This window comes from Polypterus senegalus, chromosome 10 (genome assembly GCF_016835505.1).
Source record: "Polypterus senegalus isolate Bchr_013 chromosome 10, ASM1683550v1, whole genome shotgun sequence".
In the NCBI taxonomy this organism is placed as follows: domain Eukaryota; kingdom Metazoa; phylum Chordata; class Cladistia; order Polypteriformes; family Polypteridae; genus Polypterus; species Polypterus senegalus.
This window is the reverse complement of record NC_053163.1, coordinates 141447397-141473221: the sequence shown is the minus strand read 5'-3', so window position 1 is coordinate 141473221 and position 25825 is coordinate 141447397. Positions and strand designations below refer to the sequence as shown.

At 37.6% G+C, this 25825-nt stretch overlaps 1 protein-coding gene across 4 annotated transcripts in view; it reads right to left on the bottom strand.

Annotated features, from left to right (window-relative positions):
- The window catches only part of dot1l (DOT1-like histone H3K79 methyltransferase), a 137366-nt gene that overhangs the window by 18418 nt on the left and 93123 nt on the right, over positions 1-25825 (bottom strand). For all 4 annotated transcript variants that reach the window (XM_039766896.1, XM_039766897.1, XM_039766899.1 and 1 more), the window contains 12 exons: positions 25640-25753; positions 25362-25453; positions 25115-25216; positions 24816-24953; positions 24608-24733; positions 24085-24518; positions 17182-17296; positions 16920-17066; positions 13214-13337; positions 12554-13089; positions 9046-9251; positions 1039-1112 (listed from right to left, as the gene is read on the bottom strand). In XM_039766896.1, coding sequence (XP_039622830.1) covers positions 1039-1112; positions 9046-9251; positions 12554-13089; positions 13214-13337; positions 16920-17066; positions 17182-17296; positions 24085-24518; positions 24608-24733; positions 24816-24953; positions 25115-25216; positions 25362-25453; positions 25640-25753 — 2208 coding nt within the window. The remainder of the gene's footprint in view (positions 1-1038; positions 1113-9045; positions 9252-12553; positions 13090-13213; positions 13338-16919; positions 17067-17181; positions 17297-24084; positions 24519-24607; positions 24734-24815; positions 24954-25114; positions 25217-25361; positions 25454-25639; positions 25754-25825) is intronic.

The window sequence follows — 25825 nt, the reverse complement described above, 5'->3', positions numbered from 1 at the left end:
TCTTTTAATGCATTATGGGTGATTGTGACACCAAGGCTCAGATTTCTTTCCAAAATTATCTTAATTTAGTACATTCCTAAAGCATATGGCCTACTGATACTGAAGTTAGACAGCAATGCTCGCAGGTGGCATCTTGGGCACACTTTAAAACAAAATATATGTGATTTAATGAAAGATTTTCAGTTAAATTATGGACTGCTTTCTGTATATAGAACTATAGTGTATTCTATGTACGACTGACTTCCACTTCTTTTTTGAGATGCTAATTGAAATGACCTTTTCCAGTTGTTGCCTTGGATCACTGAACAGTAGATTCTTTAAATATTTTTTACATATTATTGAAATGCTGTCTGAGTTTTCATCAAGACTAACCAGTATTGCCTCTAGGATAGATAAGGGCATAAGATGTTGAAAATTGGGTAGGTTTCTTTCAGCAAAACTTCTAATTTGTATATAGGATGAATAAGAGTGTAAATGGAAAGTTAAACTGGAAGTATAATTTTTTATTGGATGCAAATATAAATCTCTATAAATCTCTTACTTCCTAGCTTTTTAATTGATTAAATACTGAATAGGTTTGTGAAGGTTGAAAAGGAGATTATCATATATAGCAGCAACACAAGAGCTTCTCTAACTTGAAATGTGCCCTACATTGGTTTCATATTTTAAGCAATGATGAACAACTGGACTGCTGGTAAATTGACAATAGTTAAAACTGACTGGAGCACACAGAAAGGCATACAAGAAAGATTTTCAAATTAGATTTTTTTCCCCCTTTCAGGTGTAAATTCATGAATTTCTGCCAAGTTCCAAGACTTCATTGTGCTTATATTTGCTGCTCAGTAGTAAAACTACTTTCTATCACTTTCCGTCATATACTTGTAGAGTACTGTATGTTTATAAGGTTAAAGGGTTGTAGTATAAACACAAGAACTTTATTAAACGCTATAGTAAAATTGCAAGAAATGTAAATGGGAAACAAAGGCTCTTCTAATATAAAATAATAAGGCCTGACTTTTAGTCTTCCCAAGCTCTTACCTTTATCAATATCACCTGGCTTCACAGGGCTGTCACAGTTTTCTAGAGAAATTGTTGCAATCTTCCTTTCAATTCTGGAAAAAAAAAGAAAAAAAAAGTGTTTTTGAAATATCAGTCCTGCTGTGTCTGCCACAAAAAAAAGATCTTTCCATGTGGCAGAAAGTGTTTTGGATTCAGAACTCACAAAAAGATTCAAATCTGCCTCGTACCATTTTTTTCGGCTACAAAATTTTGCTTACAAAGAGAGGTCAAATCAGGAATTATGACTTTTGCTTACTAGTCCATGTTCCAATTAAGAATTTTAGTTGGGAGACTATTTGCTATGTTTAGTATAGGATTCTACCCATCCACCCAATAATTACAGTATTAAATTTGTCTATTTCACATCGAACTCATGGAAACCAAGGCTAACTTCTGCAGGCCTGGGTGTAAGGCAGGAAGGGTCAGCTGTCATTAGGCACACTCACATGGGGACAACGTAGAGTCATCAATTAACTAAATGCATATTTTTGGGATGTGGGCAGCAAATTGGAAGCATGGAAGAACATGCAAACTGCACACAGTTTGTGCAAGGATCAGTATTTGAACCCAGAATTCTGGAGCTGTGAGATAGCAGCTAGTCTTCATACCCACCACTATGGGATACTCATTCAATTTATTTTGACAGAGCACTTTTCAAATATTGGTTTGTTCAATATGCTCAAGAATTATTGTCACATTTATAGTGTACAATAGAATTTTCAATTGCATGTGTCAATCAAAACAAATACAACACACTACACCCTAGAAAACTGAAGACATATTGTCTATTTCATGTTTGCTGTGTTTTAGTGCTTTGGACGGATGATGGTTGCAAGATATACTGACTTTACCCAATGTGGGCTTTAATTATCAAATGGGCCCTGTCTATTTAGAGCTGATTCAACAGGAAGATTATTAAATCTTTTTTTTTTTTTAGCTGGAACAATCTGCAATGTAAAATCCTCAAACCAGCCCAAGATAAGTCAAGGTTACCTTGAATTTCAGGATAACCCAGCAGCTTCAGAGGCAAGGCAGGAACCAGCTATGTTGGATAAATGGATATGTTTCTCTTGTGCTTAACAGTAGTATGTGAGTGATATTTAACTTAAATGATGTCAGTGTAGTGTTTTAATTACTTAAGCTTGTAAACACCAGTCATTAAATTTTTGCGTTAGTGCCCATTAACTTCATTGCTGCTTCAAAAAGAAAAGCTAAATGTTAAACAATGAAAATAAACCCTGATGCTTAAAATTTGAAGCAATGAGGAAGATGGATTTAACATTCCAGTGTTTACAAATTGCACAAGTTTAAATAAGCATCTCTCTCCCAAAAGACAGAACAGATTTTTAAGTGGTATGAAGGTGGAAATTACGTCTCACATAAAAAGAAAAATAGGGGAAAGGGGCATTATTGAATAAATGGTGTAAATAAGCCAGGACAGACAGGCATGGCTTTCCATGATGTTTTTTTTTTTTTGTTCAAAAACACTTATACAACTGTTTGAATATGCAGTATGATAGCACCCCTATGTGAGTTCGAACCAATTCACAGAAAATTCAGTAATAGCACAGGCCCTATTTAGTGATTAATGGATTTATCAGACAATCAAAATCATGTCAAGATATTGTGGTTTTAGAGAGAATTTACTTTTTTTCTTAAAACATTCAAAGTAGAAATCACCTAAGTCATAATTAGCAAAAGTATTTTTATTATAATATTCATAGTGGAGAAAAAAATGACTTATTCACCAGCATACAACCAACTGTAAGCTTGAAATCCTAGGCACAGTTGCAATTTTCTTAAGAATTCAGTTAAATTTAGATAAGTGAAGGAATTCTCCTGAATGGACAGTAAACAGTATGAATTTTAAATGCGGCATCTTGCTGAGTGACAAAGTTTATGACCAGTCAGAAACTTTAGAAAATGACATCGAAAAACATGTAGTCCAACCAGAAGACTGGATACACGTGCTTTAAAGAGAGTTTCAGTTAGTTTTAGGCACAACAGCAGAATAAGATAAGGAGCTGTAAGAGACAAAGAGAACAAGCAGGCTGAAGAAATGCTACCAATTGAACTTGAAGCGAACATGAGTGCTTGAGAAGGTAGGCTGTCCAGCAAAACAAATCGAGAAGTTCTGCAGATAAAGGAGACATCTGACCTACAAGAAAAATTGCTTGATCATCAGTTACTTACAATCAAAATACAATCATGTGAAAAAGTAAGCACCCCTCTTTCAATTCTCTGGTTTTACACATCAGAAAATAACTAACAAATCATCTAGTCCTCTTGAAGTCTAACTTCATGTTACAAACAACTCCAAACAGACTTTACTTGACATTAAAAAAATAAGGTAACAACATTAAAAAACAAAGCAACATGTAGCAGCCATGTGAGAAAAAAAAAAACAAGCCCACCACTTTAATTTGCAGCTGTCGGAATTACCTTTAGCAGTAATAGCTTGAAATAATAATTTTCTGACTATGTTAAACTGTACTGGAGGAATTTTGGCTCAATTCTCCTTACAACACTGCTTCTGTTTATTAACGTCTAATGCCATTCATTGAAGCATAGCTCTCCTAATCTCCTACCATAGAATCTCAATAGGGCTTAGGTCTGGACTTTGACTTGGCTTTTCAAAAATCTCTGCTGAGGACTAGATCATTGTTAGTTATTTCCTGATATGTAAAATCACAGAATTAAAAGAGGGTGTACTTACTTTTTCACATCATTGTATCTCCAGACACCAGCACCCCAAACAGATCAAGCAACAGGCAAACTTCACCACAAGTGTGCAACAAGAAACTCCACCATCAAAGGAACCGATACAGTATTGGCATCCTTGACAAAGATGAACAAAAAAGGGACATTGAATAAACAGAAAAAGCAATAAAATAGATTTTATAGGAAAAAAAAACATGTATTTACTTTATTGCAATTATTTCAACTCAACTGTTTTCAAGTATGCAATTCTCTGTATCTGATCTCTAAAGAGATCTGGTCACAACGTATTTTATAAGTAAAACTGGTGTTTGTGAAATATTGCTAACAAATTGTGCATGGCTAACTGATTTTGTGGTGACAAAATAGTGTGGTTCATACAATGTGCCAGAAGGATGCCTTCAAACCCTGATCTGATCATTATTTGTGCTGATTTATCTTACCTTGTTAATTTCTATGTTGCTGGGTTTTTTTTTTCTTTCAAAATTCCAAATGACTGGTAAAGAACCAGCCCTGAATATCAACAGTGAAAGCTTTATCTATAAAACTACAGAAACAGCAAATTGTACTTGTCTGACTATGAATCTGTTATGATGTGCTAGTTCTGTATTCTGCTCTTTTCTCAACTAGTGCTGTCAAAAATAAAAGAAGAATAAAACAAGAGATTTATTTGAGCAGATCTGTTTTCAGCAGTGAATAGTTCAATGTAAACTCAAGCAGCAATACATTTACGGAAAAGGATGCAGGGTTTTAAATAAAAAAGATAGTATTTTAGTCTGTGACTAATCAGACAGATCAACATGAGACATGAAGACAATCTGGTATCTTATTTAAGAACTATAAAGCCACTCAAAGAAAAAAGACAGGAACCTGTATAACTTAAAATTTTATTGTTTACTAATTGTAAATGAGAAATCATTTGCTTTACTGAATTGTGTGTGTGGCTTTGGTGGATTTTCATTTATAAATTAACCATACATTTTCTGACAAGCTTATTTACCACCAGAGAAGGGCTATTGGATCGTGGGTGTATTCTGGCCACAAAGTGGTAGCCAATCCTGGATTGATGTGTAGATTCACAGATGGTGATCTGAAAAAAGGAAGTAACAGCAACACGTGCCATACTCCGTCTGATTGCACTGGAATGTACCAACTGTGTAGGGGGTGCACATCATATCCTTGATAAAGGAACCAGGCCTGTTCCAAAACATGTAGGAATGGGAGTAATAAATGGAGTGAATTCTTCTGCTACAGAAGCGAGGACATTGATTGATTGATCTGTCCTATTGTGGATCGGGAGGTACACTCTACAGTTGAGGATCGGTAGTCCCCTTTGGCTCATTCTGGAACTCGAGCTATATAATATCTGTATTTTGCAACAAGTCCTCCTTTCACAGCAATAACATGTGGGGTTGATTTTTCTTTTGATTTATTTTCTTTTGAAACTATTTCCTTTGATACTGTTGCTTCTGTTTATATTATAACATGGTGGAAAGTTTAGAGCTTTTATCACGAGGCCACTTCATTTGTGGAATATTTTTTGATGAAGATACTGTATATGGTTAATTTAGCACCTGGTATATATATTGTTGAGGTGCGATTCTGATAACGATGAATGGGTTTACGTTTTTAAGATATAGATACCAATAATTGTACTGATATTTTTCCTTTAATTGACTGGCATAATCTAACCTTAACAGTTAGCTTCACTGTTAAAGATACAGTATAGTTTTGATAACAGTATTACACTTCTCTTTTACTGTGATGTTCTTTTCTGAGCATGTGGATAGTTGAATGTTTTGGACAGTTATAGTGATAGGGCGTAACATAACTAAACAGTGTAAAATACAAGTCCCATTAACTGAGTGATTTTTCTACCACCAATGTCTCTCACTTTATACAGCTTATTCAGTTTTGCAATATGCAGTTTCAATACACCTCCTCAATAATGCTAATATGCAAAAAGAGTTGTAATAATCCTATCAACAATTTAAAAGTGAAAAACCATGAGTACTTTTCCAGATTAGGTGGTTGTTTACAGGCAGAATTTGAATGCGACCACCTAATTTCATTTTATTTTTAGCATCAATCCCTCTGCCACAAATGTATTTTCTGTACCACTGTTATGGGAATTGGAAACAAGTCCAAGTAGCACACCCAAGGTGTTTGTGTTTTTAAATCCAATCCATTACCACCCATACAAAAGTAAATTAATTTCCAGATTTTGTGGAGTTGGCACATTCTCTCAATATCTGTGATGGTTTAAGATGGCGATGTCTCATGTCTTACATCCTCGTTCTTGTTTATTTTATAGGCGAGGTTAAGTTTTAATGACTAAAATGTATGTGCTGCTCAACAGTCTCTGGGGCAATAGATACAATCACACAGCTTTACTTCATAATAATGTACAAAGCACATTTCTTATACTGAATACAGTTTAAGTGCTTTACAAATATACTTTTTTTAAATTGTTATTTTAAGAAAATATAAAGATAAAAACAGATACCACAGGTTGACACTAGTTGATTCTATGGAGAAATCAGGCTTTCACATGCTTTAATCTAACAAGAAAATACTCCACTGAGGATGCTTCCTTGTCCAGCCTTTCCCTGAATGGACTCATGTGATCATCAGGGGAAGACAGAGAAAGAGAAAGAGAAAGAGAGAGAGAGAGAGAGAGAGGGAGAGAGACGTACCATGATCACAAATTGCTAAAATACCTCCTTCTTCAAATTCCAAGAAGTCTGGACCCAGCATCAGCAGAAAAATTTGTCTAGATCAAATTAAGACGTGGTCAGTTGCTGCCACTGCCTACCATAACCCAGAGTAGAAGGTCCACGGGCTTATAAAGAAGCGGCTGGAAATGAGACTATCACCCTTTGAACTGATTCAAACGCAGCACACGTTGTACCTGTCACAATGTTCTTCCAACTGTCTTAAAAAGAGCCGAGCAATTTGCCAGGGCCTCTAGGCATCTACAAACACTTCTGGATGCTTTTGGACCAAAGGTTGAATAGGTTATTACATGTGTCACCCAAATGCCACTCCTGTCAATATTGAAAAACTACTGAATGCAACTGTAGTGAAACCTGTTGTATAGGACATTATAGGTATTACTCAGTGCTTTTGCTCATTTTACTGAGGGCAAGTTCAAGTAGTAAGAATTCTTATGTCCTAAAAGCACACAGCAAATAGCAAATGCAAAATCCAAATCCAGTGGTGCTTTTTTTTTACTGGCTACATTACGTGAACTATATTCATATACTTAAACACTCACAAGTGCAAAATCTGAAAATATTGGTGGCAACAAACTGATTAATCACGGTTTGCAGCCTTTAATGTGTAATAGAATATTTTGTCTTGCATATTACTTGTTCAGAGTTCAAAACAAAGGTTATGCACCAAGTGGAAAAAATAGCTGAGATAAATAGAAAAGTCCCCAGTAAAAGCCTTCCCTTTAACACAGGCATTTACTCTTTTAGGGCGGGTGTTGTCTTATGTCGACAAATAGGGTTGAGGTGGATATCAACATTAGTCAACAATCAGGGGAAAAGTGTGGTAATAAGCTATAAACATTGACAAAAACCTGCTGTTACATTACAGTTCGACTCTCTTTGCTAGCAGTAGGTCATAGTATGCAGCAACAGATGCTTGAAACAGTGAAACTAGTCTAACACATTCTACAAGTGGCAATGCATGCCATTGGCTGCTTCAAACATTATCATATCTTGCAGGACTAGGCTATGTAATAGGTATGTGAATTCACATAGTGTAGAAGCTCATGGAACATAAAACACAGTGACATAAATATTTGATGTTGATTTGCATGTCAAACCACTGCTTTGTGTGCTTTTCAGAAAACTGAGTTTTCTGGAAAATATATTCAGCCTTGGGCCAAAATAGAAAAAAAATATCCCTAAAAGAGTTAGACTAGACTGTACAACACTGTATATTTCAATACAGCTATGACAAGTAGCTCCTAAATCAATAAGATATATATATCCAGTATCCTTGATGTCAATATGCGCTATACACAAATCTACAATACAAGTTTCAAACATTGACACTGTTCTTTCTGGCTCTTACAAGATCAGTCAAGATCTACTTGGTTACAACCACCAGAGCATGTAGTTTAAAGTCCTCTTCCTCACCATATGTTCCTACCAAATCTCAGTGGTGGCCTTAAACAGAATATATAATAATTCTGAATTTGTAAAAAAATGGTAAATCCCCTGTTTACTTTCCTGCCCTGGATCAATAAAAGTGCCTCACCCTCCTCACCATGATTACAACTGCCATAATCATCAACAGTTTAAAAACAAGGACCAAATACTTATTGATGGTTCTTTTTTACCATCTGAAATCTAACTTCTATGAACTGATCCTTTGGATTTGCACAGTTAGTATACATGATCCCTAATAGGATCTCAAATTGTGATTTTTGTTTAATTCAGGATTTTAAGATTTCTTTGTTTAAGTCTTACCTAACTAACATCAATTTAAAGAATAATTTCAACAGTCCTGTCTACAGTTTTCCATAACTACTTCTCTTTGTGAAGTAAATATGTGTATGTAAATCCTGGGCTGTACATTGGCTGCAATTATAACAAACTGACAACATCTACATACATTTTGTTAAATGGTACTCTGTATGTATATCGAGATCTGCAACTTGAAGTAGTACTAACTACTTCACCAAAAAGTTTTACAACTGCGGCTATTCCTGACCTCATTAAAAAAAAAAAAAGAATGTCTGAAAATATTCCAAAATATTCATAACAGGCGGAAATTCACTGCAATTTGTAAATGTCTACTGCTACAATCCATTCATTACAAGAAGAATAAACTTCAGGTGAATGTAATGTCTGCTTCTCCGTTCCATTTTGTATCAAGCTAAGCCTTAGCTAAGATGCATCTTGTGTCACTGAGCTCACATAAAGCATGCTTCCTCAGTGAAGTCACAAACAGGCTATTCATAGTGCATGTCTGATTTTTTTTATCAAGATGTACTGTATATATTGGGGTGAAGAGGAGTCTGGAAAAACATGCCACCTCTAACCCTAACAGGTCTAGTAAGACCCTATTGTCCAAACATCCATTTTCAGTTAGCAGTACAAAAACATACATTTTTTGAATGTAGGAAGGTTACACAGAGTGCAGACACACGGCATTAAATCCGTAGTCTTATAGACTTCATATTCTGCAACACTGATGATCTCATCCACCCCCTGATTCTTCAGAGCCTAGAAAGTAGAAATCATAGGTTACCGCATGCTGGCGCTCTCCTCCTGGCAGTCACGCTCTTCCTCATCAGAACTCATCGTTGAGGAATAGCGTGTGGTCCCATTAATATCCAATGGCCTTTCCCGCTTCAGGACAGGGGGCTGATCCAAATCTGGAATGGGAGAATTCTTCATAGAGGTCTCAGGGGATGAGATGGCTGCAATTTCCAAAGGCTGGTTGATGTTATTAACCTGCATACACCAAAAACAATAAACACATAATAACTGAGTGCACTTAATCAATGCATTCCAGCCATTGTAGTGCAAAGAAGAACCAATCAGTATGACAAATCAATCAGAGGGCTTCTGAGTTTGGCCACTCTCTGTCGGATTATATCAGGTTCTCCTTTTGTCAATGTCCTCTTTATTTATAATTAGTTTAATCTGGTGCACCCTGTAGTAGTGTCCTCAAAAATCCACTGTCCCTGCTTCAAATTCCACACCTTGAGCTTCATGTATAAATTGGGCATATGCACAAAAATGTTGTGTACCCCCGTTTCCACACTCACGTCGACATATATAAAAACTAAATTTCTAGTTTTGTCTGTATGCCATATTTTAGTGTGAATTCTACGCAAGGCGTTATACATGAGGTCCCATTCACTGTCCATGTGTCTGCATGTTCTTGTCAAGTCTGCAAGGGTTTTTTCCTGCTACTCAGGTTTAATACTTGCATTCCAAATACATATGTTGTTTTAATGGGAGATTCTAAATACACTTTGTTGGTGTGTATTTGAGTGAACCCTGCAAAAAATTGTCATCATGTCTAGGGATGGTTTCCTATTCTTCTACCACTACTGTGAATTAAACAAGTATGAAAATGTTTTTCATGTCTATTTCAAAGTAGTATGAGTTAAGTATTTTCTTCTACAATTTGAAGCTGTAACAGCTTTCATGCAGATAATGGTAAGTTGGATAAGAAAAAACATTGTACTTTTGAAATTTTAGGTCCATGCCATTTGTTTTAAGAATGGCACAGACTTTGACAGTATTCACCAAGAGTTTACTGCTAATCTACAAAGCTCTGAATTAGGACCTCTAAACCAGTTGAACTTCTGAAAAGGTAATCACCTAAAACGATGCCTGCCTGGGCCCAGCCAGTAACTGGATGGGAGACCATCTAGTAAAAGGCTAGGGTTGCTACTGGAAGACGTGCTGGTGATGCAAGCAGAGAGCGGTTACCCTGTGGTCTATGTGCAAATCTCAAACTCCCAGTGTTGGAATGGGGACATTATATTGAAAAAACTGACACAGTCCTTTGGATGAGATGTAAAACTAAGAAAAGATTTCTGGGCATTTTTCAAAAAGAGTACATTGCCCACCATGGCCTGGTCATTCAGGTCCACTAATCATCCTCTGTTCCTTACTGGCTAACTATCTCTCTCATCCCTTCATCACCTAATAGCTAACGTGTGGTGAGCATACTGATGGAAGAAATGGCTGCCAAAGCATTGCCTGTGTGGATGCCACACATTGGTGGTGGTTAAAGTGATTCCCCGCTGTCTACGTAAAGTGCTTTAAGTAGGTAGTGGTAAATGATTACAGTTAATTATACTCAATATACTCCTGGAGTTGTGAGGCAGTGAAAACCATTTCACTTTAGTACTACCTGCTATATTCTTAGTGTTTAGCGTTCACTCATAATGAAAAATGCATGATCATTTCTTTATTTATATTTATACATACACTAATCAGCCACAACATTAAAACTATTGCCATGTGAATGGAACAACATTGGCTATCTCGTCATAATAGCACCCATCAAAGGATGGGATATATTAGGCAGCAAGTGAACAGTCAGGTGATGCGTAGGTAGCAGGGAAAATGGGCAAGCAAATAGATCTGAGCGACTCTGACAAGGGCCAAATTGTGATGGGTAGATGACTGAGTCAGGATATCCCCAAAATGGAAGGCCTTGTGGGGTGCTACCAGCATGCAGTGGTTAGTGGTACAAAGAAGCAGCAGGGTCATTGGTGTCCAAGGCTCATTGATGAGCTTTGAGAGAGAGAGAGAATGCTAGCCAGTTTGATTTGAGCTCACGGAAGCACTACTGTAGCAAAAACAGCTGAAAAACACAGAGCATCACAGCTTGCCTCAAAAAATTAAAGGTGGCCACGCTAACCCAGTCCACTGTTGACCGCGAAAACAATGGGCATGTGAATGTCAGAACTAGAACACGGAGCAATGAAAGGAGGTGACCTGGTCTGATGAATCACACTTTCTTCTAGATCATGTGGACAGCAGAGTATGTGTGCATTGTTTACCTGGGGATGAGATGGCAGTAGGATGCACTAAAGGAAGACGCAAGTGGAGGCAGTGTAATGCTCTCTGCAATATTCTGCTGGGAAAGCTTGGGTTCAGGCATTCAAGTGGACATTACGTGGCACCTACCCAAAGATTGTTGTAGAATATATGCACTCCTTCAAGGCAATGGAATGCCTTGAAAGAAATGGACTCTTTCAGAACGATAATGTGCCCCACCACACTGAAAACATTGTTCATTAAGGATTTGAGGAAATGTCCTAAATTGGAACTGTCAAAGCTCTGATCTCAATTCAAAAATGAAAAATGGGTTTCATAAAAGTCATCTGACTAACCTGATTGACCTTGAATAAAACTCTGGAATATGCCAAAATCACTCTGAACAGTGTTGCAATGCTGGAATATACTTAACTGGAAAGATTTAAAGCTGTTATTTCTGCAAAAAGTGTCTTTACACAATATTAAAATGGGTAGAATAAATACCAAAAACATTTTGTTTTCTTATTTGCACAAGATTTTTTTATCACATAGCAATAACTATTCTGGACTTTCAAAGCTTCAAAATAAAATTGTCACAAACAGTTGTCAAGTATAAATAAAATTTCAGTGTAGGATTTGTAAACGAGAAATATTAGAGAACTAGTTAAGGGCTTGGATATTTTTGTAAGGCACTGTGTACAATATGTTGTATTCAACAGGTAATGTTGCATTCATGCTTTTTTTGACTGTTGTTGGTATTGTACTACTGTTTGTGGGAAACATGCAAGTAAGAATTGAATTTTACTATGTGCTCATTACAATAAACTTCACCTTCTGGCCATAGCTAATGTTATGTGCTTAGATGGCAGTGTTTATCTCAGTTTCTAGTCTTATAAATTACTCTGAAATGCACACTAACCAAATGATTTTATATTTTTCATGTAAATTACTGAGCGGAGCGGTGGCTCTGTAGCCAAGGACCTGTGGTGGTATCTAGAAGATTGCCGGTTCAGATCCTGACACTGCCTGAAAGGATACTACTCCACTGGACTGTTAACCTAAAAATTGCTAGAGTATTGTACAATGGCTGATACTGCGCTCTGACCCCCAAACTTCATGCAAAAGATAATATCCCTTCAGGGATTAATAAAGTACATTAAAGCAAATTCAACTTCTGAAAAAAGGAAAAAGGTAACATGCGACTATTTTGGGACCAGGTATTTCATGGTACAAGGTGTGACTGTTTTACTCACCATAGAACTGATATTCAGTGGCGATCCGGAAGAATGGCCAATTCCCAAATGGGGCTTTCTCTTTGGAGAGCTCCCAGTGGAATAGTTACTGGAGGAGCTGCGTTTCTTCTTGCTCCGCTTTTTCACATCTGGGATGTCTCCTCTACATGTGCTTCCAGGGGGCCCTTGCTTTGCAGTGTGGGTCTGCTTCATTCCTGAAGAGAAGAAATTTTTCCGCTTGGCGTCACATTCTAAACCCTCAGCATCCAAAGCGAGCTCTCGTTTTCCTCCTTCGGGAATGATGCGAGGAGGTCCATCAGCATACTGCAAAACCCCTCCTGTGCAAAGGCTGCCAAGGTTACCAACAGTCACTCTAGGACTGCTGGGAGAAGATTGTCCTGAGCCACGTGCATGCATTAATATAAATGATGGAGTATGAGGTGAAGAATCACGGGATACAGGCGAGTTATCCAAGGAGCTCTGATCCATTGAAAAAAATCCAGAGCCAGAATGCGATCCATTCAACATGACAGAACCAGAGGAGGAGACAGAATACCCTGTAGGTGTAGAAAATAATTAAGATGACAAAGACTAGTAATCCTTCTATTTAGGTTACTTAAAAAACAACAATTTAATCAGCAGTTACTTGTCTTTAGGTCAGGCAGCCCTTGCCAATGTTACCTGAGGTAGGTGTGTGAGGAGTCTTCTGTGCCATAGCGTTGCTACCAAGTTGTCCAACAACTCCTACCAATTTGTCTTGTGAGCCAGAATCTCTGGATTGGGGCACTGGGCTGGGTGTACTTCTCTGCATCAAAAACAAAACAAAAAACAAATTAAGGTGCAAAGAAAGAAAGAAGAAAATGAAAGAGGAGAAAAAAGAGAAAGAAAGGAGTTGTCAAAACACCCAAAAGGCAATGACGAAGTTGCCTTAGCACAATTCTTTTCTTTAAATAGTGAATAACATGCTCGGGAACAGAGGTAGAAATAAACAGAAAGCACAATTAAGACAGAACCCAATAAATAGTTCTTCACACATGGGAATGTGAAATGAAAAAACATTGTGATGCAGATGAAGTGAAAATATTAAATTTTAATTTAAATGAGTAAGATAGTAAGACTATGTAGCTATCTATCACCTAACCAAAAAAACAGGTGAATTAACTAAATGGTCTCCTTACTATGGCCCTGTGAGTAAGGGACTGGACTCTAAACTACAAGGCCATCAGACAAATCCTCACGCATTCATTATTTGACCCACGGAAACAACCGCCATGTGTACTTATGATATGCAAGTGATTTTAGATAAATGTGTCAATTAAATACGTAAATCTAAGTGAAAGTGAGATGAAAGAAGAAGCAAGAAAGGCTAGAATATGTGATGCAATTAAGTTATTTTATGGACAAGTTAACTGGATGTCAGATTTATAAATCCTACATACGCACAAAAAGAGGCTTGAAATGTGGGTATGGAGCTATCCAAGCAACAAGTTGGAATTTATAAAAGAAAATTTGACAAGAAAAAGTTTGCATATATTTTTTGGAAACTCTGACCCACCCATTTCAGAGAAACTGGGAACTAACACCCCTAAATCAACTAAGGAAATGCAGCCAAACCAAGTGAATGACAACTCACGCATATAATAATTTATATCACTGGACCATTATTGCAATGCTTGCTACTGTGACAAACATCAAAAGTGATGAATATGATGTATAAACTCTATTTTAATTCCATTTTAATGCTGCATGTTTGCACTGAAGAATTTTTTTTGTCAGTGTAGGCTATCTATTGTCACTTCTAAAGATTAGAAACCAAAGCACAGTAAAAACATAGGTGTGATACACTTCCTGCATACAGAAAGCTATACATATAATGCCCTTTTGCCTAGTTATAGCCTAAAGGTTTGAGCCAACATGGCTTGTCTGGCGCTGCTTGAAGACTACAGAAATGGTAATATATAAGGAAACTATCTTTTAGACACTGGTCAGATTTTTTTGTACATGATGATGTTTTAACAACAGTTGGCTTTCTGGTGACCACAGGGAAGTGACCTACAGATCAGGAATATCCCAACAAGGCTTCAACTCCATCATGTTTGTTGTGCAGGAAGCCACAAATGACTGACGAGGTACTACATTCAGTTTACGTATGGTCTGGTTGCACATGCCAACATAAAAAGGAAATATGGCACAGTGTCCGGTTTTCCCAACGTAATCATGGCAAATACAGCACTCACATAGCAATAAGAGCAACTAGTGAGAATGACTTAACCATAAGCAGTTACAGCCCATTAACACACAATTCTTGCCCAGATAAAGTTGGCAAACATTGTAACTCGGTGCCATGGGTCAATTCATGATTCAAGTATTTTGAGGCAAAGTACCACTGACCAATCGGTCTGCTGCTGGTGCTGAACATGACAGCTGGCTCATTGGTAAAGTAGCTGCCAAAACACTTGTGTTTCATATGGCCTATATTATTCACAGTAACAGTAATCATGTCATTACATGCTCAACCTTTATAACGCACTGGTGATGCCTCATCTTGAATACTGTGTGCAGTTTTGGTCTCCAGAATACAAAAAGGACATAGCAGCACTAGAAAAGGTCCAGAGAAGAGCGACTAGGCTGATTCCAGGGCTACAGGGGTTGAATTATGAGGAAAGATTAAAAGAGCCGAGCCTTTACAGTTTAAGCAAAAGAAGATTAAGAGGTGACATGATTGAAGTGTTTAAAATTATGAAGGGAATTAGTACAGTGGATCGAGACTTGTATTTTAAAATGAGCTCATCAAGAACACGGGGACACAGTTGGAAACTTGTTAAGGGTAAATTTCGCCCAAACATTAGGAAGTTTTTCTTTACACAAAGAATGATAGACACTTGGAATACGCTACCAAGTAGTGTGGTAGACAGTAAGACGTTAGGGACTTTCAAAACTCGACTTGATGTTTTCTTGGAGGAAACAAGTGGATAGGACTGGCAAGCTTTGTTGGGCTGAATGGCCTGTTCTCGTCTAGAGTGTTCTAATGTTCTAACTCTTGGAGGGAATAAAAAATATAATATAATATAATATAAAATATGTTGGAAACGTAAACCATGAAAAGGAATATGTAGTTGCATGAGGATGAAGTATATCTCAGCACCTTGGGAACAAAGCAAGAATCAATCCTAGTGGAAATGCAGGGTATACTCACCCATAACGGGCCAATTTAAAATCTTAGTTAAACCAAACCTATATTTCTTTGGGATGTGGGAGGAAACTAAAATAACTGGAAAACACATAGGTTCCATGGGGAGAACACGCAAACTCAGCAAAAACATTCAAAATTTAAACTTGTTTTGTTATGGTAGGGACATAGGGTAACCCTATTCCGATTATGTAGACCTGACCAAAATGTCTCCAAATCCCACACTCTCACCATAACATCAGGATTGATTACTGTACTGTTCAATACGGTGCCCTTCTTTTTCCCCTTTTACATTTTGTAACCCCAGGAAACAGAATAGAATATCAGAAAAGGCAGGAGAAAATTAAACATTTATTTATTACACACAAGTACAAATGTAAATGTTGGCGAAAAAATGTAACCCAATAGTAGGCTACCAGGCAGGTCACTGTCTTATTGTTTAGTCTCTGCTATTTTTCCATGCATGGAGGAGAAGACCACCTGTTCCAGTGGTCATATTCAAAGGCCAATCTATATCAAGGAGCAAAAAAAACGAAAAAAAACCTTTCAACTTTCAGACAGTGTCCCTAACTTGCTAAGCCACCATGCTTACCAAAAATAATTTGCATTAAAAAATAAAAAAACTGAAAACAGGTGTAGCCTAGATGAACTGCTACCCTGTCAGTGCCTGGCTTCTAACCCGCTGGGACAGTCTTTGATAGCTTGGTTGCTCAAACATGGTACTGTGAAGTATAAAGTTTCCAGTTCATTTATTCATAAATTCCTTAACCTATCAGTATTTACATAACACAACGTACTCATACCTAATTAATCCATTTTGGAGTGACTGGAATCTGAAGCATGTCCTGGCAAAAAGAGGTGTAAGGCAGGAAAGAGTCCTGCCCAGAGTGCCAGTTCATCGCAGAGCCCACTCACTCATGCACACATCCATAGCCACAAACACACATGGGCCACTATTTAGTGCCCATTTAACTTCAACTTCAATCAGCATGTCTATAGAAGGAAAGCACAAATATGCATGGAGATAATGTGTGGACTCTGAAAAGGACGTGATGTGATTCAAACCAAGAGTGCTGGAACAGTTAGGTATCAGAAATAGCCACCATTGCATTGTGCTGACCATTGTAAAACGATGGACCATTATCCACTGGTCTTGTAGTTGCTGTGTAAAAAAAAATAGTTAAATGGTGTGCTCACCAACTTCTCTACACGGAACGGAAGAACAACACTGGCCAGTGGTATGCTGACAGGCAACTTGCTGGGATGCACAGTGCTTAGTGGAATGCTGATGGGAAGGCTTGTGATGGCATCTGGATTTCCAGGAACACTCTTCTCTTTACAGCTCTGGTATGCAAAGGAACACAGGCAACATAAGAGAAATGACATTCATTTTAAATTGTCAGAGCTTTTTGTTCCTTCTGGAGGACCCAGTTCTGTTCATCATATACTTCCACTGTACCTTTTCAGCAGCTTTCACAGCTTCACCTTGCTGGAGTCCAGGGGAAGATGGAGATGAACCCTGTCTAATTCCCAGACTAGGTGTAGATAAAATCCCATCCTTCACAATTTCATTCCTGTTGGCAGGAAACAATCAAATGTTATTTTATATGGCACCTTATTACAGCAAAATAGCAGGCTTCTTTTTTTTTTCTTTCAAATTTTAAATAATCAAGTAATTCTGCAACAAGTAGTGACATCAGGTGCTCCCTTTCAGATGCTGTCTGTTGGGCAGTCAGTCAGTATCTGCTATTTCTTATTCTTCCTTAACATATGTAGGCCTCATCAACTATGTCCAATTGGTCATAATACTTTAGATTATCCAGACCCTGAAGGGTGGGTATCACTAGCAGTTCAGTTAGATTTATACGTCATACCATTATGTAGATAAAGCCACCTATACTATACTGTATATAACTATATATCCTGGACTGCACAGGCAACAACAACCAAACAGGTCTTTATGAGGAGGCTTAGATCCTTTAATGTGTTTAACAAGCTGTCTGGGTGTTCTACCTGTTGATAACTGCTAGGGGTGCTATTCTATGCTGCAACCTGCCTGAACAAAGAGATCAGGAAGGACTGCTATACGATGTCACAGTGGCAGAAAAAGGATAATGATGACATTACAGGCCTATCATCTGGTCCACATTTCAAAGCCACTAACTCATTCTAACATTGTATTGAATGACAAATTGAGCTTTTTTTGCCACAGCCATCAAACTGTACAAAACCTCCTTAATTCAGGGACATTTCACCATTGGTATATTATACAGTTCTATGAAAAATATTTTCCCCTTTCCAATATCCTTTAATTTTGTAAATTTGTCACTATGAATGGCTTCAGATCTTTATAGAAAATGAATATTAGATAAAGGGAATCACAGAAAATATATAGCATCATTTCTAAATTGCTACTTAATATATTTAAGTAATAAAGTTATTCACCAGCTATGTCAACACTGTGAAAAGTTAATTACCCCCTTAGTTGACCGAAGTTAATTGAAAATTAGATTGACTGAATGTTGCCCACCCTGTTGAATAGAAACCTTACAAATAAATGACCTTTAATATGAGAATGAAGTCATCTATACAAGGATTCTATCAGAAGTCTGTGTCTCAATCAAAAGAAATTCTAGAAGAGATGAGGAAAAAAAGGTTGTTGAAAGGGTTACAAAGCCAAATGTAAGGCTCTGAGACTCCACAATACCATATTATCTCTAAATAAATTGGAACTGTGGTAAAACTTCCCAGGAAAGACTGCCCTGCCAAAATTGTCACAAGGGAACAGTACTAAATCATTCCAAAATTCATATAGTAACCCAAAAGAACATCCAAAGAAATGCAAGCCTCTGTAGTCTCAGTTAAGGTCAGTGGTCATGACTTCATGATAAGAAAGACAAAAGTCAAAATGCCATTCAAAAGATAGGAGCAAGGCAGAAACCTCTGTTATTCAAAACTACCATCAGTTCTCATTTCTTATTTGCAAAGAAACCCCTAGGTGTTCCCTGAGGCTTTTAGAATGATGTTCAATGAACAGACGAGTCAAAAGCAGAACAGTTTTGACAATACTGGTCCCACTATGTCTGCTTTAACACTAGAATTACCAGAGTCTACAAAAAAACTCGTAGATCCGACCCACCTTAAAACCTTTCGCACCTCTCCACCAGCGTCTTTTGTCATCTAAATGTGCTGATAAAGACAATCTGCAAGCAGCCGGCTATTCCATCCCCCCACCGACTTAGAACGTGCACAAACGTCTCCCAGCTCATGTCTTGACTGATTATCTGGGAGTGAAGTGGAGTTTTAGAGTGGAAATAATAAATCGTGATTTGGAACACACGCATTTCATGTGTGTTCCGTTTCTACAGTAATCTGTGTAAATACATTGTTAAAACATAAACTGTTTCATATTTTAGTAATAAATGTTACAAAATGTAGGCATAAACTATAAAATGTGTGAAGCCCGAAGGCCAAAGATCAAATAAACACTTTCACAAAAGGTTCAAGAACAATACAACAGCTTCCATGGCATATATGATAGGCAGACAGGGAAGCTGCTATCTATACTAATAAAAGGCAAAGCCCTCACTGACTGAATGACTGACTGACTGACTACTAATTCTCCAACTTCCAGTATAGGTAGAAGGCTGAAATTTGGCAGGCTCATTCCTTACAGCTTCCTTACAAAAGTTGGGCAGGTTTCATTTCGAAATTCTACTCGTAATGGTCATAACTGGAAGCTATTTTTCTGCATATACTGTAATGGAGTTGAGCCCGAAAGCCGTGGGGGGGCGGAGTTTCGTGTGACATCATTACGCCTCGCACATAATCCCACAGTATATAGAAAACCAGGAAGAGCTCCAAAAACCGCTGAAGAAAACATACGTTATATAATTAAGAAGGCAGCGAAACAATTAGAAGCGAGCGAGTGACATATAAAACCATATTCAGCGGCTCACGTGAATTGACGCAGTGCGCAGACAAAAGCAACAGTTCCAAAGAGTGCTGAACAAAAACCGAATTACACTGCTACGCTCAAATAGACAAACCACACGCCGTAGCGCAATAGTAGAGGCTTCGCCTCTAGCGCGGCGTCAAGGTTCGATTCGGGAGGGATGCACTGAGTATGTGCGTGTGCTTCCCGATTCATTTTAGCCTCGCATCCCCTTGGTTTGAGACGTATGAAAAAATATGCGGTTAACGCAGAAAGACAGATCACCAATTGAAGCTTTATGAATAATGGATACTTTATTCGCGATCAATGATTGTTTTGGTAAAGCCATACTCAGTGTATTCATTAGATGAACGGTAAAAAAGTAAGAGCGAGGGGAGGGTAACTTATTGAGACACACAGGCAAAACCACAATAGCACGCGGGCTCGATGTACTGTAGTGCGAGTCAACTCAATCTGAATTTCGCGATCACATTTGAAAAAATATATCTTTTCAAGTTCTATTTAGTTCATATGTGTCAAACTCAAGGCCCGCAGGCCACATCCAGCCCTGCGTGTAATTATATCTGGCCCGGGGGATCATTTTATATATTATTGTTATTAATGGCCCGGGAATATGAAGCGCTGGTAACACAATAAACTACAGATCCCATAATGCAGCGCTTCAGCTGCCTTGCCGAACACTTACCGTGTTAATCAAGTCTAGCTTATGATGCTGCAAGTTACTGCGAAGCTAGCCCACGATGCCGAGAGAAAAGGTGATTCTGAACATAGAGCCTTTAAAACTGATGGGAGGCTGAGTATATGTTTACTGACATTGCCGGTAAACCCGTGTGTCTCATTTGTGGAGCTAATGTGGCTGTAATTACAGAGTTTAATCTAAGAAAGCAGAAGAGTTAAAGAAGAATCTGACACTTCAGCAGACGTTTTTACCTGTGCAAAATCACAAAGTGATTTCAAGTGAAGCTACTTTTATGGGAGACACAAATGCACCAGTGCAACTTGCCTCACTTTCCCTGTTGCCAAGTAATGTTGAACTAAGTCGGCACTACGGTGTTCCCAAATACACACTTTGCTGATAAACTGAGCGCACTGCACACTGAGTTCGCATGGCGCTTTGGTGCCTTTGAAGAACAAAAAAAGAATTTTGAGTTGTTTCGCAACCCATTTGCCGTCGATGTGGAAATTGCACCTGTGCAGATTCAGATGGAGGTCATTGAGCTGCAGTGTAATGGCACACTGAAGGCAAAGTACAATACTGCACGGCTCGCACAGTTTATTCACTCCATTCCTGCAAAAATGCTCCAGTTCCGTGTACATGCGGCTCGAACTTTGTGCATGTTTGGTACCACATATCTGTGTGAGAGGCTCTTCTCAGTGATGAAGACTAACACAACAGCACACAGGAGTCGTCTCACTGATGAGCACCTGCAGTCCATCCTGAGAATCTCCACAACACAGAACCTCACACCAAACATAAACGAACTTGTTGCCAAGAAAAGATGCCAGGCGTCCAGCTCTGATAAAATTACATAAGAGCAAAGACAACTGAATGATTTGATTTGTTATTGCTGAAAAGAACAAATTTTATTTATATTTCCAGGTTTTGTTATGCAGCATGTTCATATTTGAATTTGTATAATTTTGACAGGATATATTTTTATGGAGAGCAAAATCTTTTGGGATATTTAAAAATTTAACTTTATGTTTTATATAAAATTACATAAGAGTAAAGAAATTTAAATGTTTGTTCTTTTAACGTTTACTTTATTTTTAACTTGTATAATTTAGACAGGATATATTTTTATGGAGAGCAAAATATTATAAGTTATTTAAGGTTTGAGTTGATTTATTCCGAAATAATATTCTGTCGACTAAATAAAAATTCCTTCTATTTCAAAACTTAAATAGAACTTGAACAGATACGATAGTTCATAATATCCAGGCAGACTTGCACGTAAGAGCGGGAGTCATCCGTTTAAACAAACAGCGTATTGCACTGATACGAAATAGCCTGCCCATTTAATTATTTAGGAATGGATAAATAAATTAAGATTTTGTACAAATAATGTTTTTCATTTTTCTTCCTTCATGGATTCTGGCACCCCCAGCAACAGTTGCTCGCACCCAAAGACTGTATGTGTATATATATATATATATATATATATATATATATATATATATATATATATATATATATATATATATATATATATAGTGTGTGTGTGTGTATGTGTATATATGTAGATATGTATGTGTGTGTATGCATATGTATGTGTGTGTATATATATATGTATATATATGTGTGTGTGTGTATATATATATATATATATATATATATATATATATATATATAAATATATGTATATATATGTGTGTGTATATATATATATGTATATATATGTGTGTGTGTATATATATATATATATGTATATATATATGTGTGTATACATATATATATATATATATATATATATGTATATGTTACGTTATTTTTAAAATGTTTCCTTTTCTTTTTACTTTTCCGCTGCGAAGCGCGGGTATTCTGCTAGTATAATAATAAAATTACTGTTATTATTATATAGATAGACAGGAAGTTCAGACAGGCAGAGCGGATAAGGTTAAAAAGAAAAGAAAAAAAAAAAACATTTTCTCCCCAGCAGGGAATCGAACTCGGGTCTCTGAGGCACGGCAAGCGTGCCACGCGCTGAGTCAGCAAATATTACCGATACACCATGGAAGCTGTTGTATCATTCATGAACCTTTTGTGAAAGTGTTTATTTGATCTTTGGACTTCAGACTTCACACATTTTATAGTTTATGCCTACATTTTGTAACATTTATTACTACAATATGAAAAAGTTTCTGTGTTTACACAGATTACTGTAGAAACGGATCACACATTAAATGCGTGTGCTCCAAATAACAATCTATTATTTTCACTCTAAAACTCAACTTCACTCCCAGATGATCAATCAAGGAATGAGCTGGGAGAAGTTCGTGCACATTCTAAGTTGGTGGGGGGATATATAGCCGGCTGCTTGCAGCTCGTCTTTATTAGCACCTTTAGATGACAAAAGACGCTGGTGGAGAGGTGTGAATGGATTTAAGGTGGGCCGGATATACGAGTTTTTTCGTAGGCTCTGGTAATTCTAGTGTTAAAGCTAATAAAGCATTTGATACTATGAACATTATACCTGTAATAAAACAAAGGAGTTAAAATGTAATGGTGTGGGAATGCTTTGCTGCCTCAAGTCATAGAAGACTTGCCATTACATTTCTTAAGGTCCTTTACATGACCAGAAGCTGAAGCGTAATTGGGTAATGCAGCAGGACAATGACCCAAAATGCAAAAGTAAGTCTACAACTGAATGATTCACAAGAAACAAAGTAAAAAAATTTAAGTGGCCTAGTCAAAGTCTTTACTTGAGCCCAATACAGTTGCTGTGACAGGACCTGAAATAAGCAGTTCTCCAATGTGTCTGAATCTAAACTTCTCAACTCCAATGGGAAAGAAGCATATCAAATTGTAGAAAATGTTTATTTGGATTATTGCTGGTAAAAATGCTGCAACCAAGTGTTGAAACTCTGGGGGCAATTATTTTTTCATATGGGTGATGATGATGCATAATAATTTTGTTCCTTAAATGAATAAAGTAATTATTTAAAAACTATATTGTGCATTACTCAGGTTCCCTTTCTCCAATACTGCATTTTTTCTAAAGGTCTGAGGCTGTTCATTGTGTAAAAATATGCAAAAACAGGATATTAAGAAGGGGGTAAATACTTTTTCACAGCACTTTGTATGTTTGGCACAGGGATAACAAGGAGACAATAGATTAAACTTACACTGGGTATTTTAGAGAATAGTTCAGGTCTAGGCACTAACATTTTAAATCGCAAGGTTTTCTGTCCTGTTGCAGCATCTGCCTTAGTGTGACCCTGAACAAGTCACTTACCCTACTTGTGATCGAACTATAAGAAATACCTGGACAAAGCTGTAATGTGTCCAAACTTGCCACATGAATAATAACAGTAATCATAACAATATGAATTTGCCTTAGGCATTAATAAAGTTCAAACAAATATAGTGCTTTTCATATCTATCTATTTACCTACCAAGAGTTAGAAAAGAAGAGAATTTGGAAGTAGTAAGTGGCCAAACTACTTTGAACATTTGGAGCAAAAGGAGGAGCATGATTGAGTAAAGAGGTGCACAGAGGTGCAGAGGATGGAGCCATGAGAGAGACTTGTAGTGCTGGAAATTGCACTAGCTAATGTGAAAACAGTCTCACCCACAGAGATGCCCAAATTCACAAAATGTAGAAGACAGAGAAATTGGGAGTCAACTGGTAATTCAGACATCTGTTAAATAAGAAATTTTTGTTAAGTCATTTTCTGCTGCCTCACCTCTGCAATGAGAGCATGGAGCTCTTTAGTGCACCACTGGGATCCTGGTTTAAGTGTCTCCGTAATGCAATTTTTGCAGGAGAAAGGCGAGTGTAATCAGGCAGAGTATGACTCGGTAGGCGCTGTCTAGCACCAGGAGTTGGAGGAACAATATCATCATGTGAGGAAGCCAGGAAGTGGGATAGTAGTTCAGGTTTCACCCCTCTATCAAAGCAAGATGAAGCACTTCCATTCATAGTTAGCTCTGGGCTCAGACAGTTCACAGCAGGAATTGGCAATTCGGACGTTTTCATGTCCAAAGGGGTGCGAGGCTCCAAGCTCGGAGGCCCCTTTCCCAGGTATGATGCAGATAGGCTATCCTCACACGGACTGTAAGACTTCAACTGAAGTAGCTCTTGCTGACGCTGACTCTTCTCCAGCTCCACAATACTGATCTGAAAATGTCAAAAAGACAATGCAGGTCAGAGTACACTAGGCCCAATTAAAGAAAGAAACAGATCACCATGATGGTCAAGTGTCTCACCTGAAGCTCCAAGCAGTGCCGCTGCTTCTCAGAGATTTGGCTCCTCAATACCTGCTTTTCCTTATGCAGAGTTTCCAGTGACAGTGTGGACCATTTCAGTTGTAACTCCTCACATCGTTTCTTCATCTAGAAATACCAAATAGATTTCACTTAATGTTTAAGCTGAGCAAAGGCAAATCTTAATGTATGTGCCCGATATGGTACGCACCAGCAGTAAGCTTTGGTTCTTCAGCTCTATGGTGTCTCTTTCCAGCTGTTTAGTTTGCTCCTTCAACTGCCTGTTGTGTGCCGATATCTCCTTCTGAGCTTGAAGCAGGTCTTCGTAGGTGAGTGCTTTAACTCCAAGCTGCAGAAAGATGGTTCTAATTACTAAGTCTATAGATTTATTTATGTACTGACTTATTCTAAAAGTTTCAGAGAAGATATGCTGTCTCATGACAGCTATTAAATCTAAGTTATGAAATCACATAAACACAACAACAACAAAAATACTAAGGCCACTCTTACCTCTTCTAACTTTTGATGAAACAGTCCTTTGATCTTTGCTTTCTGACCTTGGCACTGGGCAAAAAGTTGTTCTGCCTTCCCAGTCAAGTCTTTGTTTCGTTCCTAAGGATAAGTTCAAGAAGAATTGAACTGCTTATCAAACCAACACAACATTCTTTTCGTATGGGCACATCAGCACTATCATTTAGAAACCAGTATTTTCCTGCTCCAAAACTGTCAGCACTTGTTCATTTCATTTTACTCTTACCTTTTCCTGTTCCAGTACCTCCTGGAGGCTAGTCTTGTACTCTGTGCTTTTCATGTAGGCCATAAACTGAAGGTATTGTACCTTGAAAGAGTCTGAAAAGAAGCAACCAGCTTTAGGTCTTAATCGGGTATATAGCATCTTCAGTGACATCTTATACCTGAACTAGGTCTATCACATAAATATCCACTCAGTGAGAGTTCATAAAGTGAGACAATACTAAGGTACATTGTTCATTCTGGACACATCAAGTTTAAAAATGTGTGAAAGATAATACTCACCTAGAAGTTGCTGCAGTGCAGGTGGTGTTGGGCCCAGGAGCAGCTGTCCTGATGATGGCCGCTGCACTTTCAGAGGTAGTTGATAGAATGGGCTATGAGGTGCTTTGTGTGTGTCTAAAAGAAGATTGGAGTAAGATAATAAAATAAGTGGAATGCTGTACCCAGATGTTATATGTCCTAGAGTGA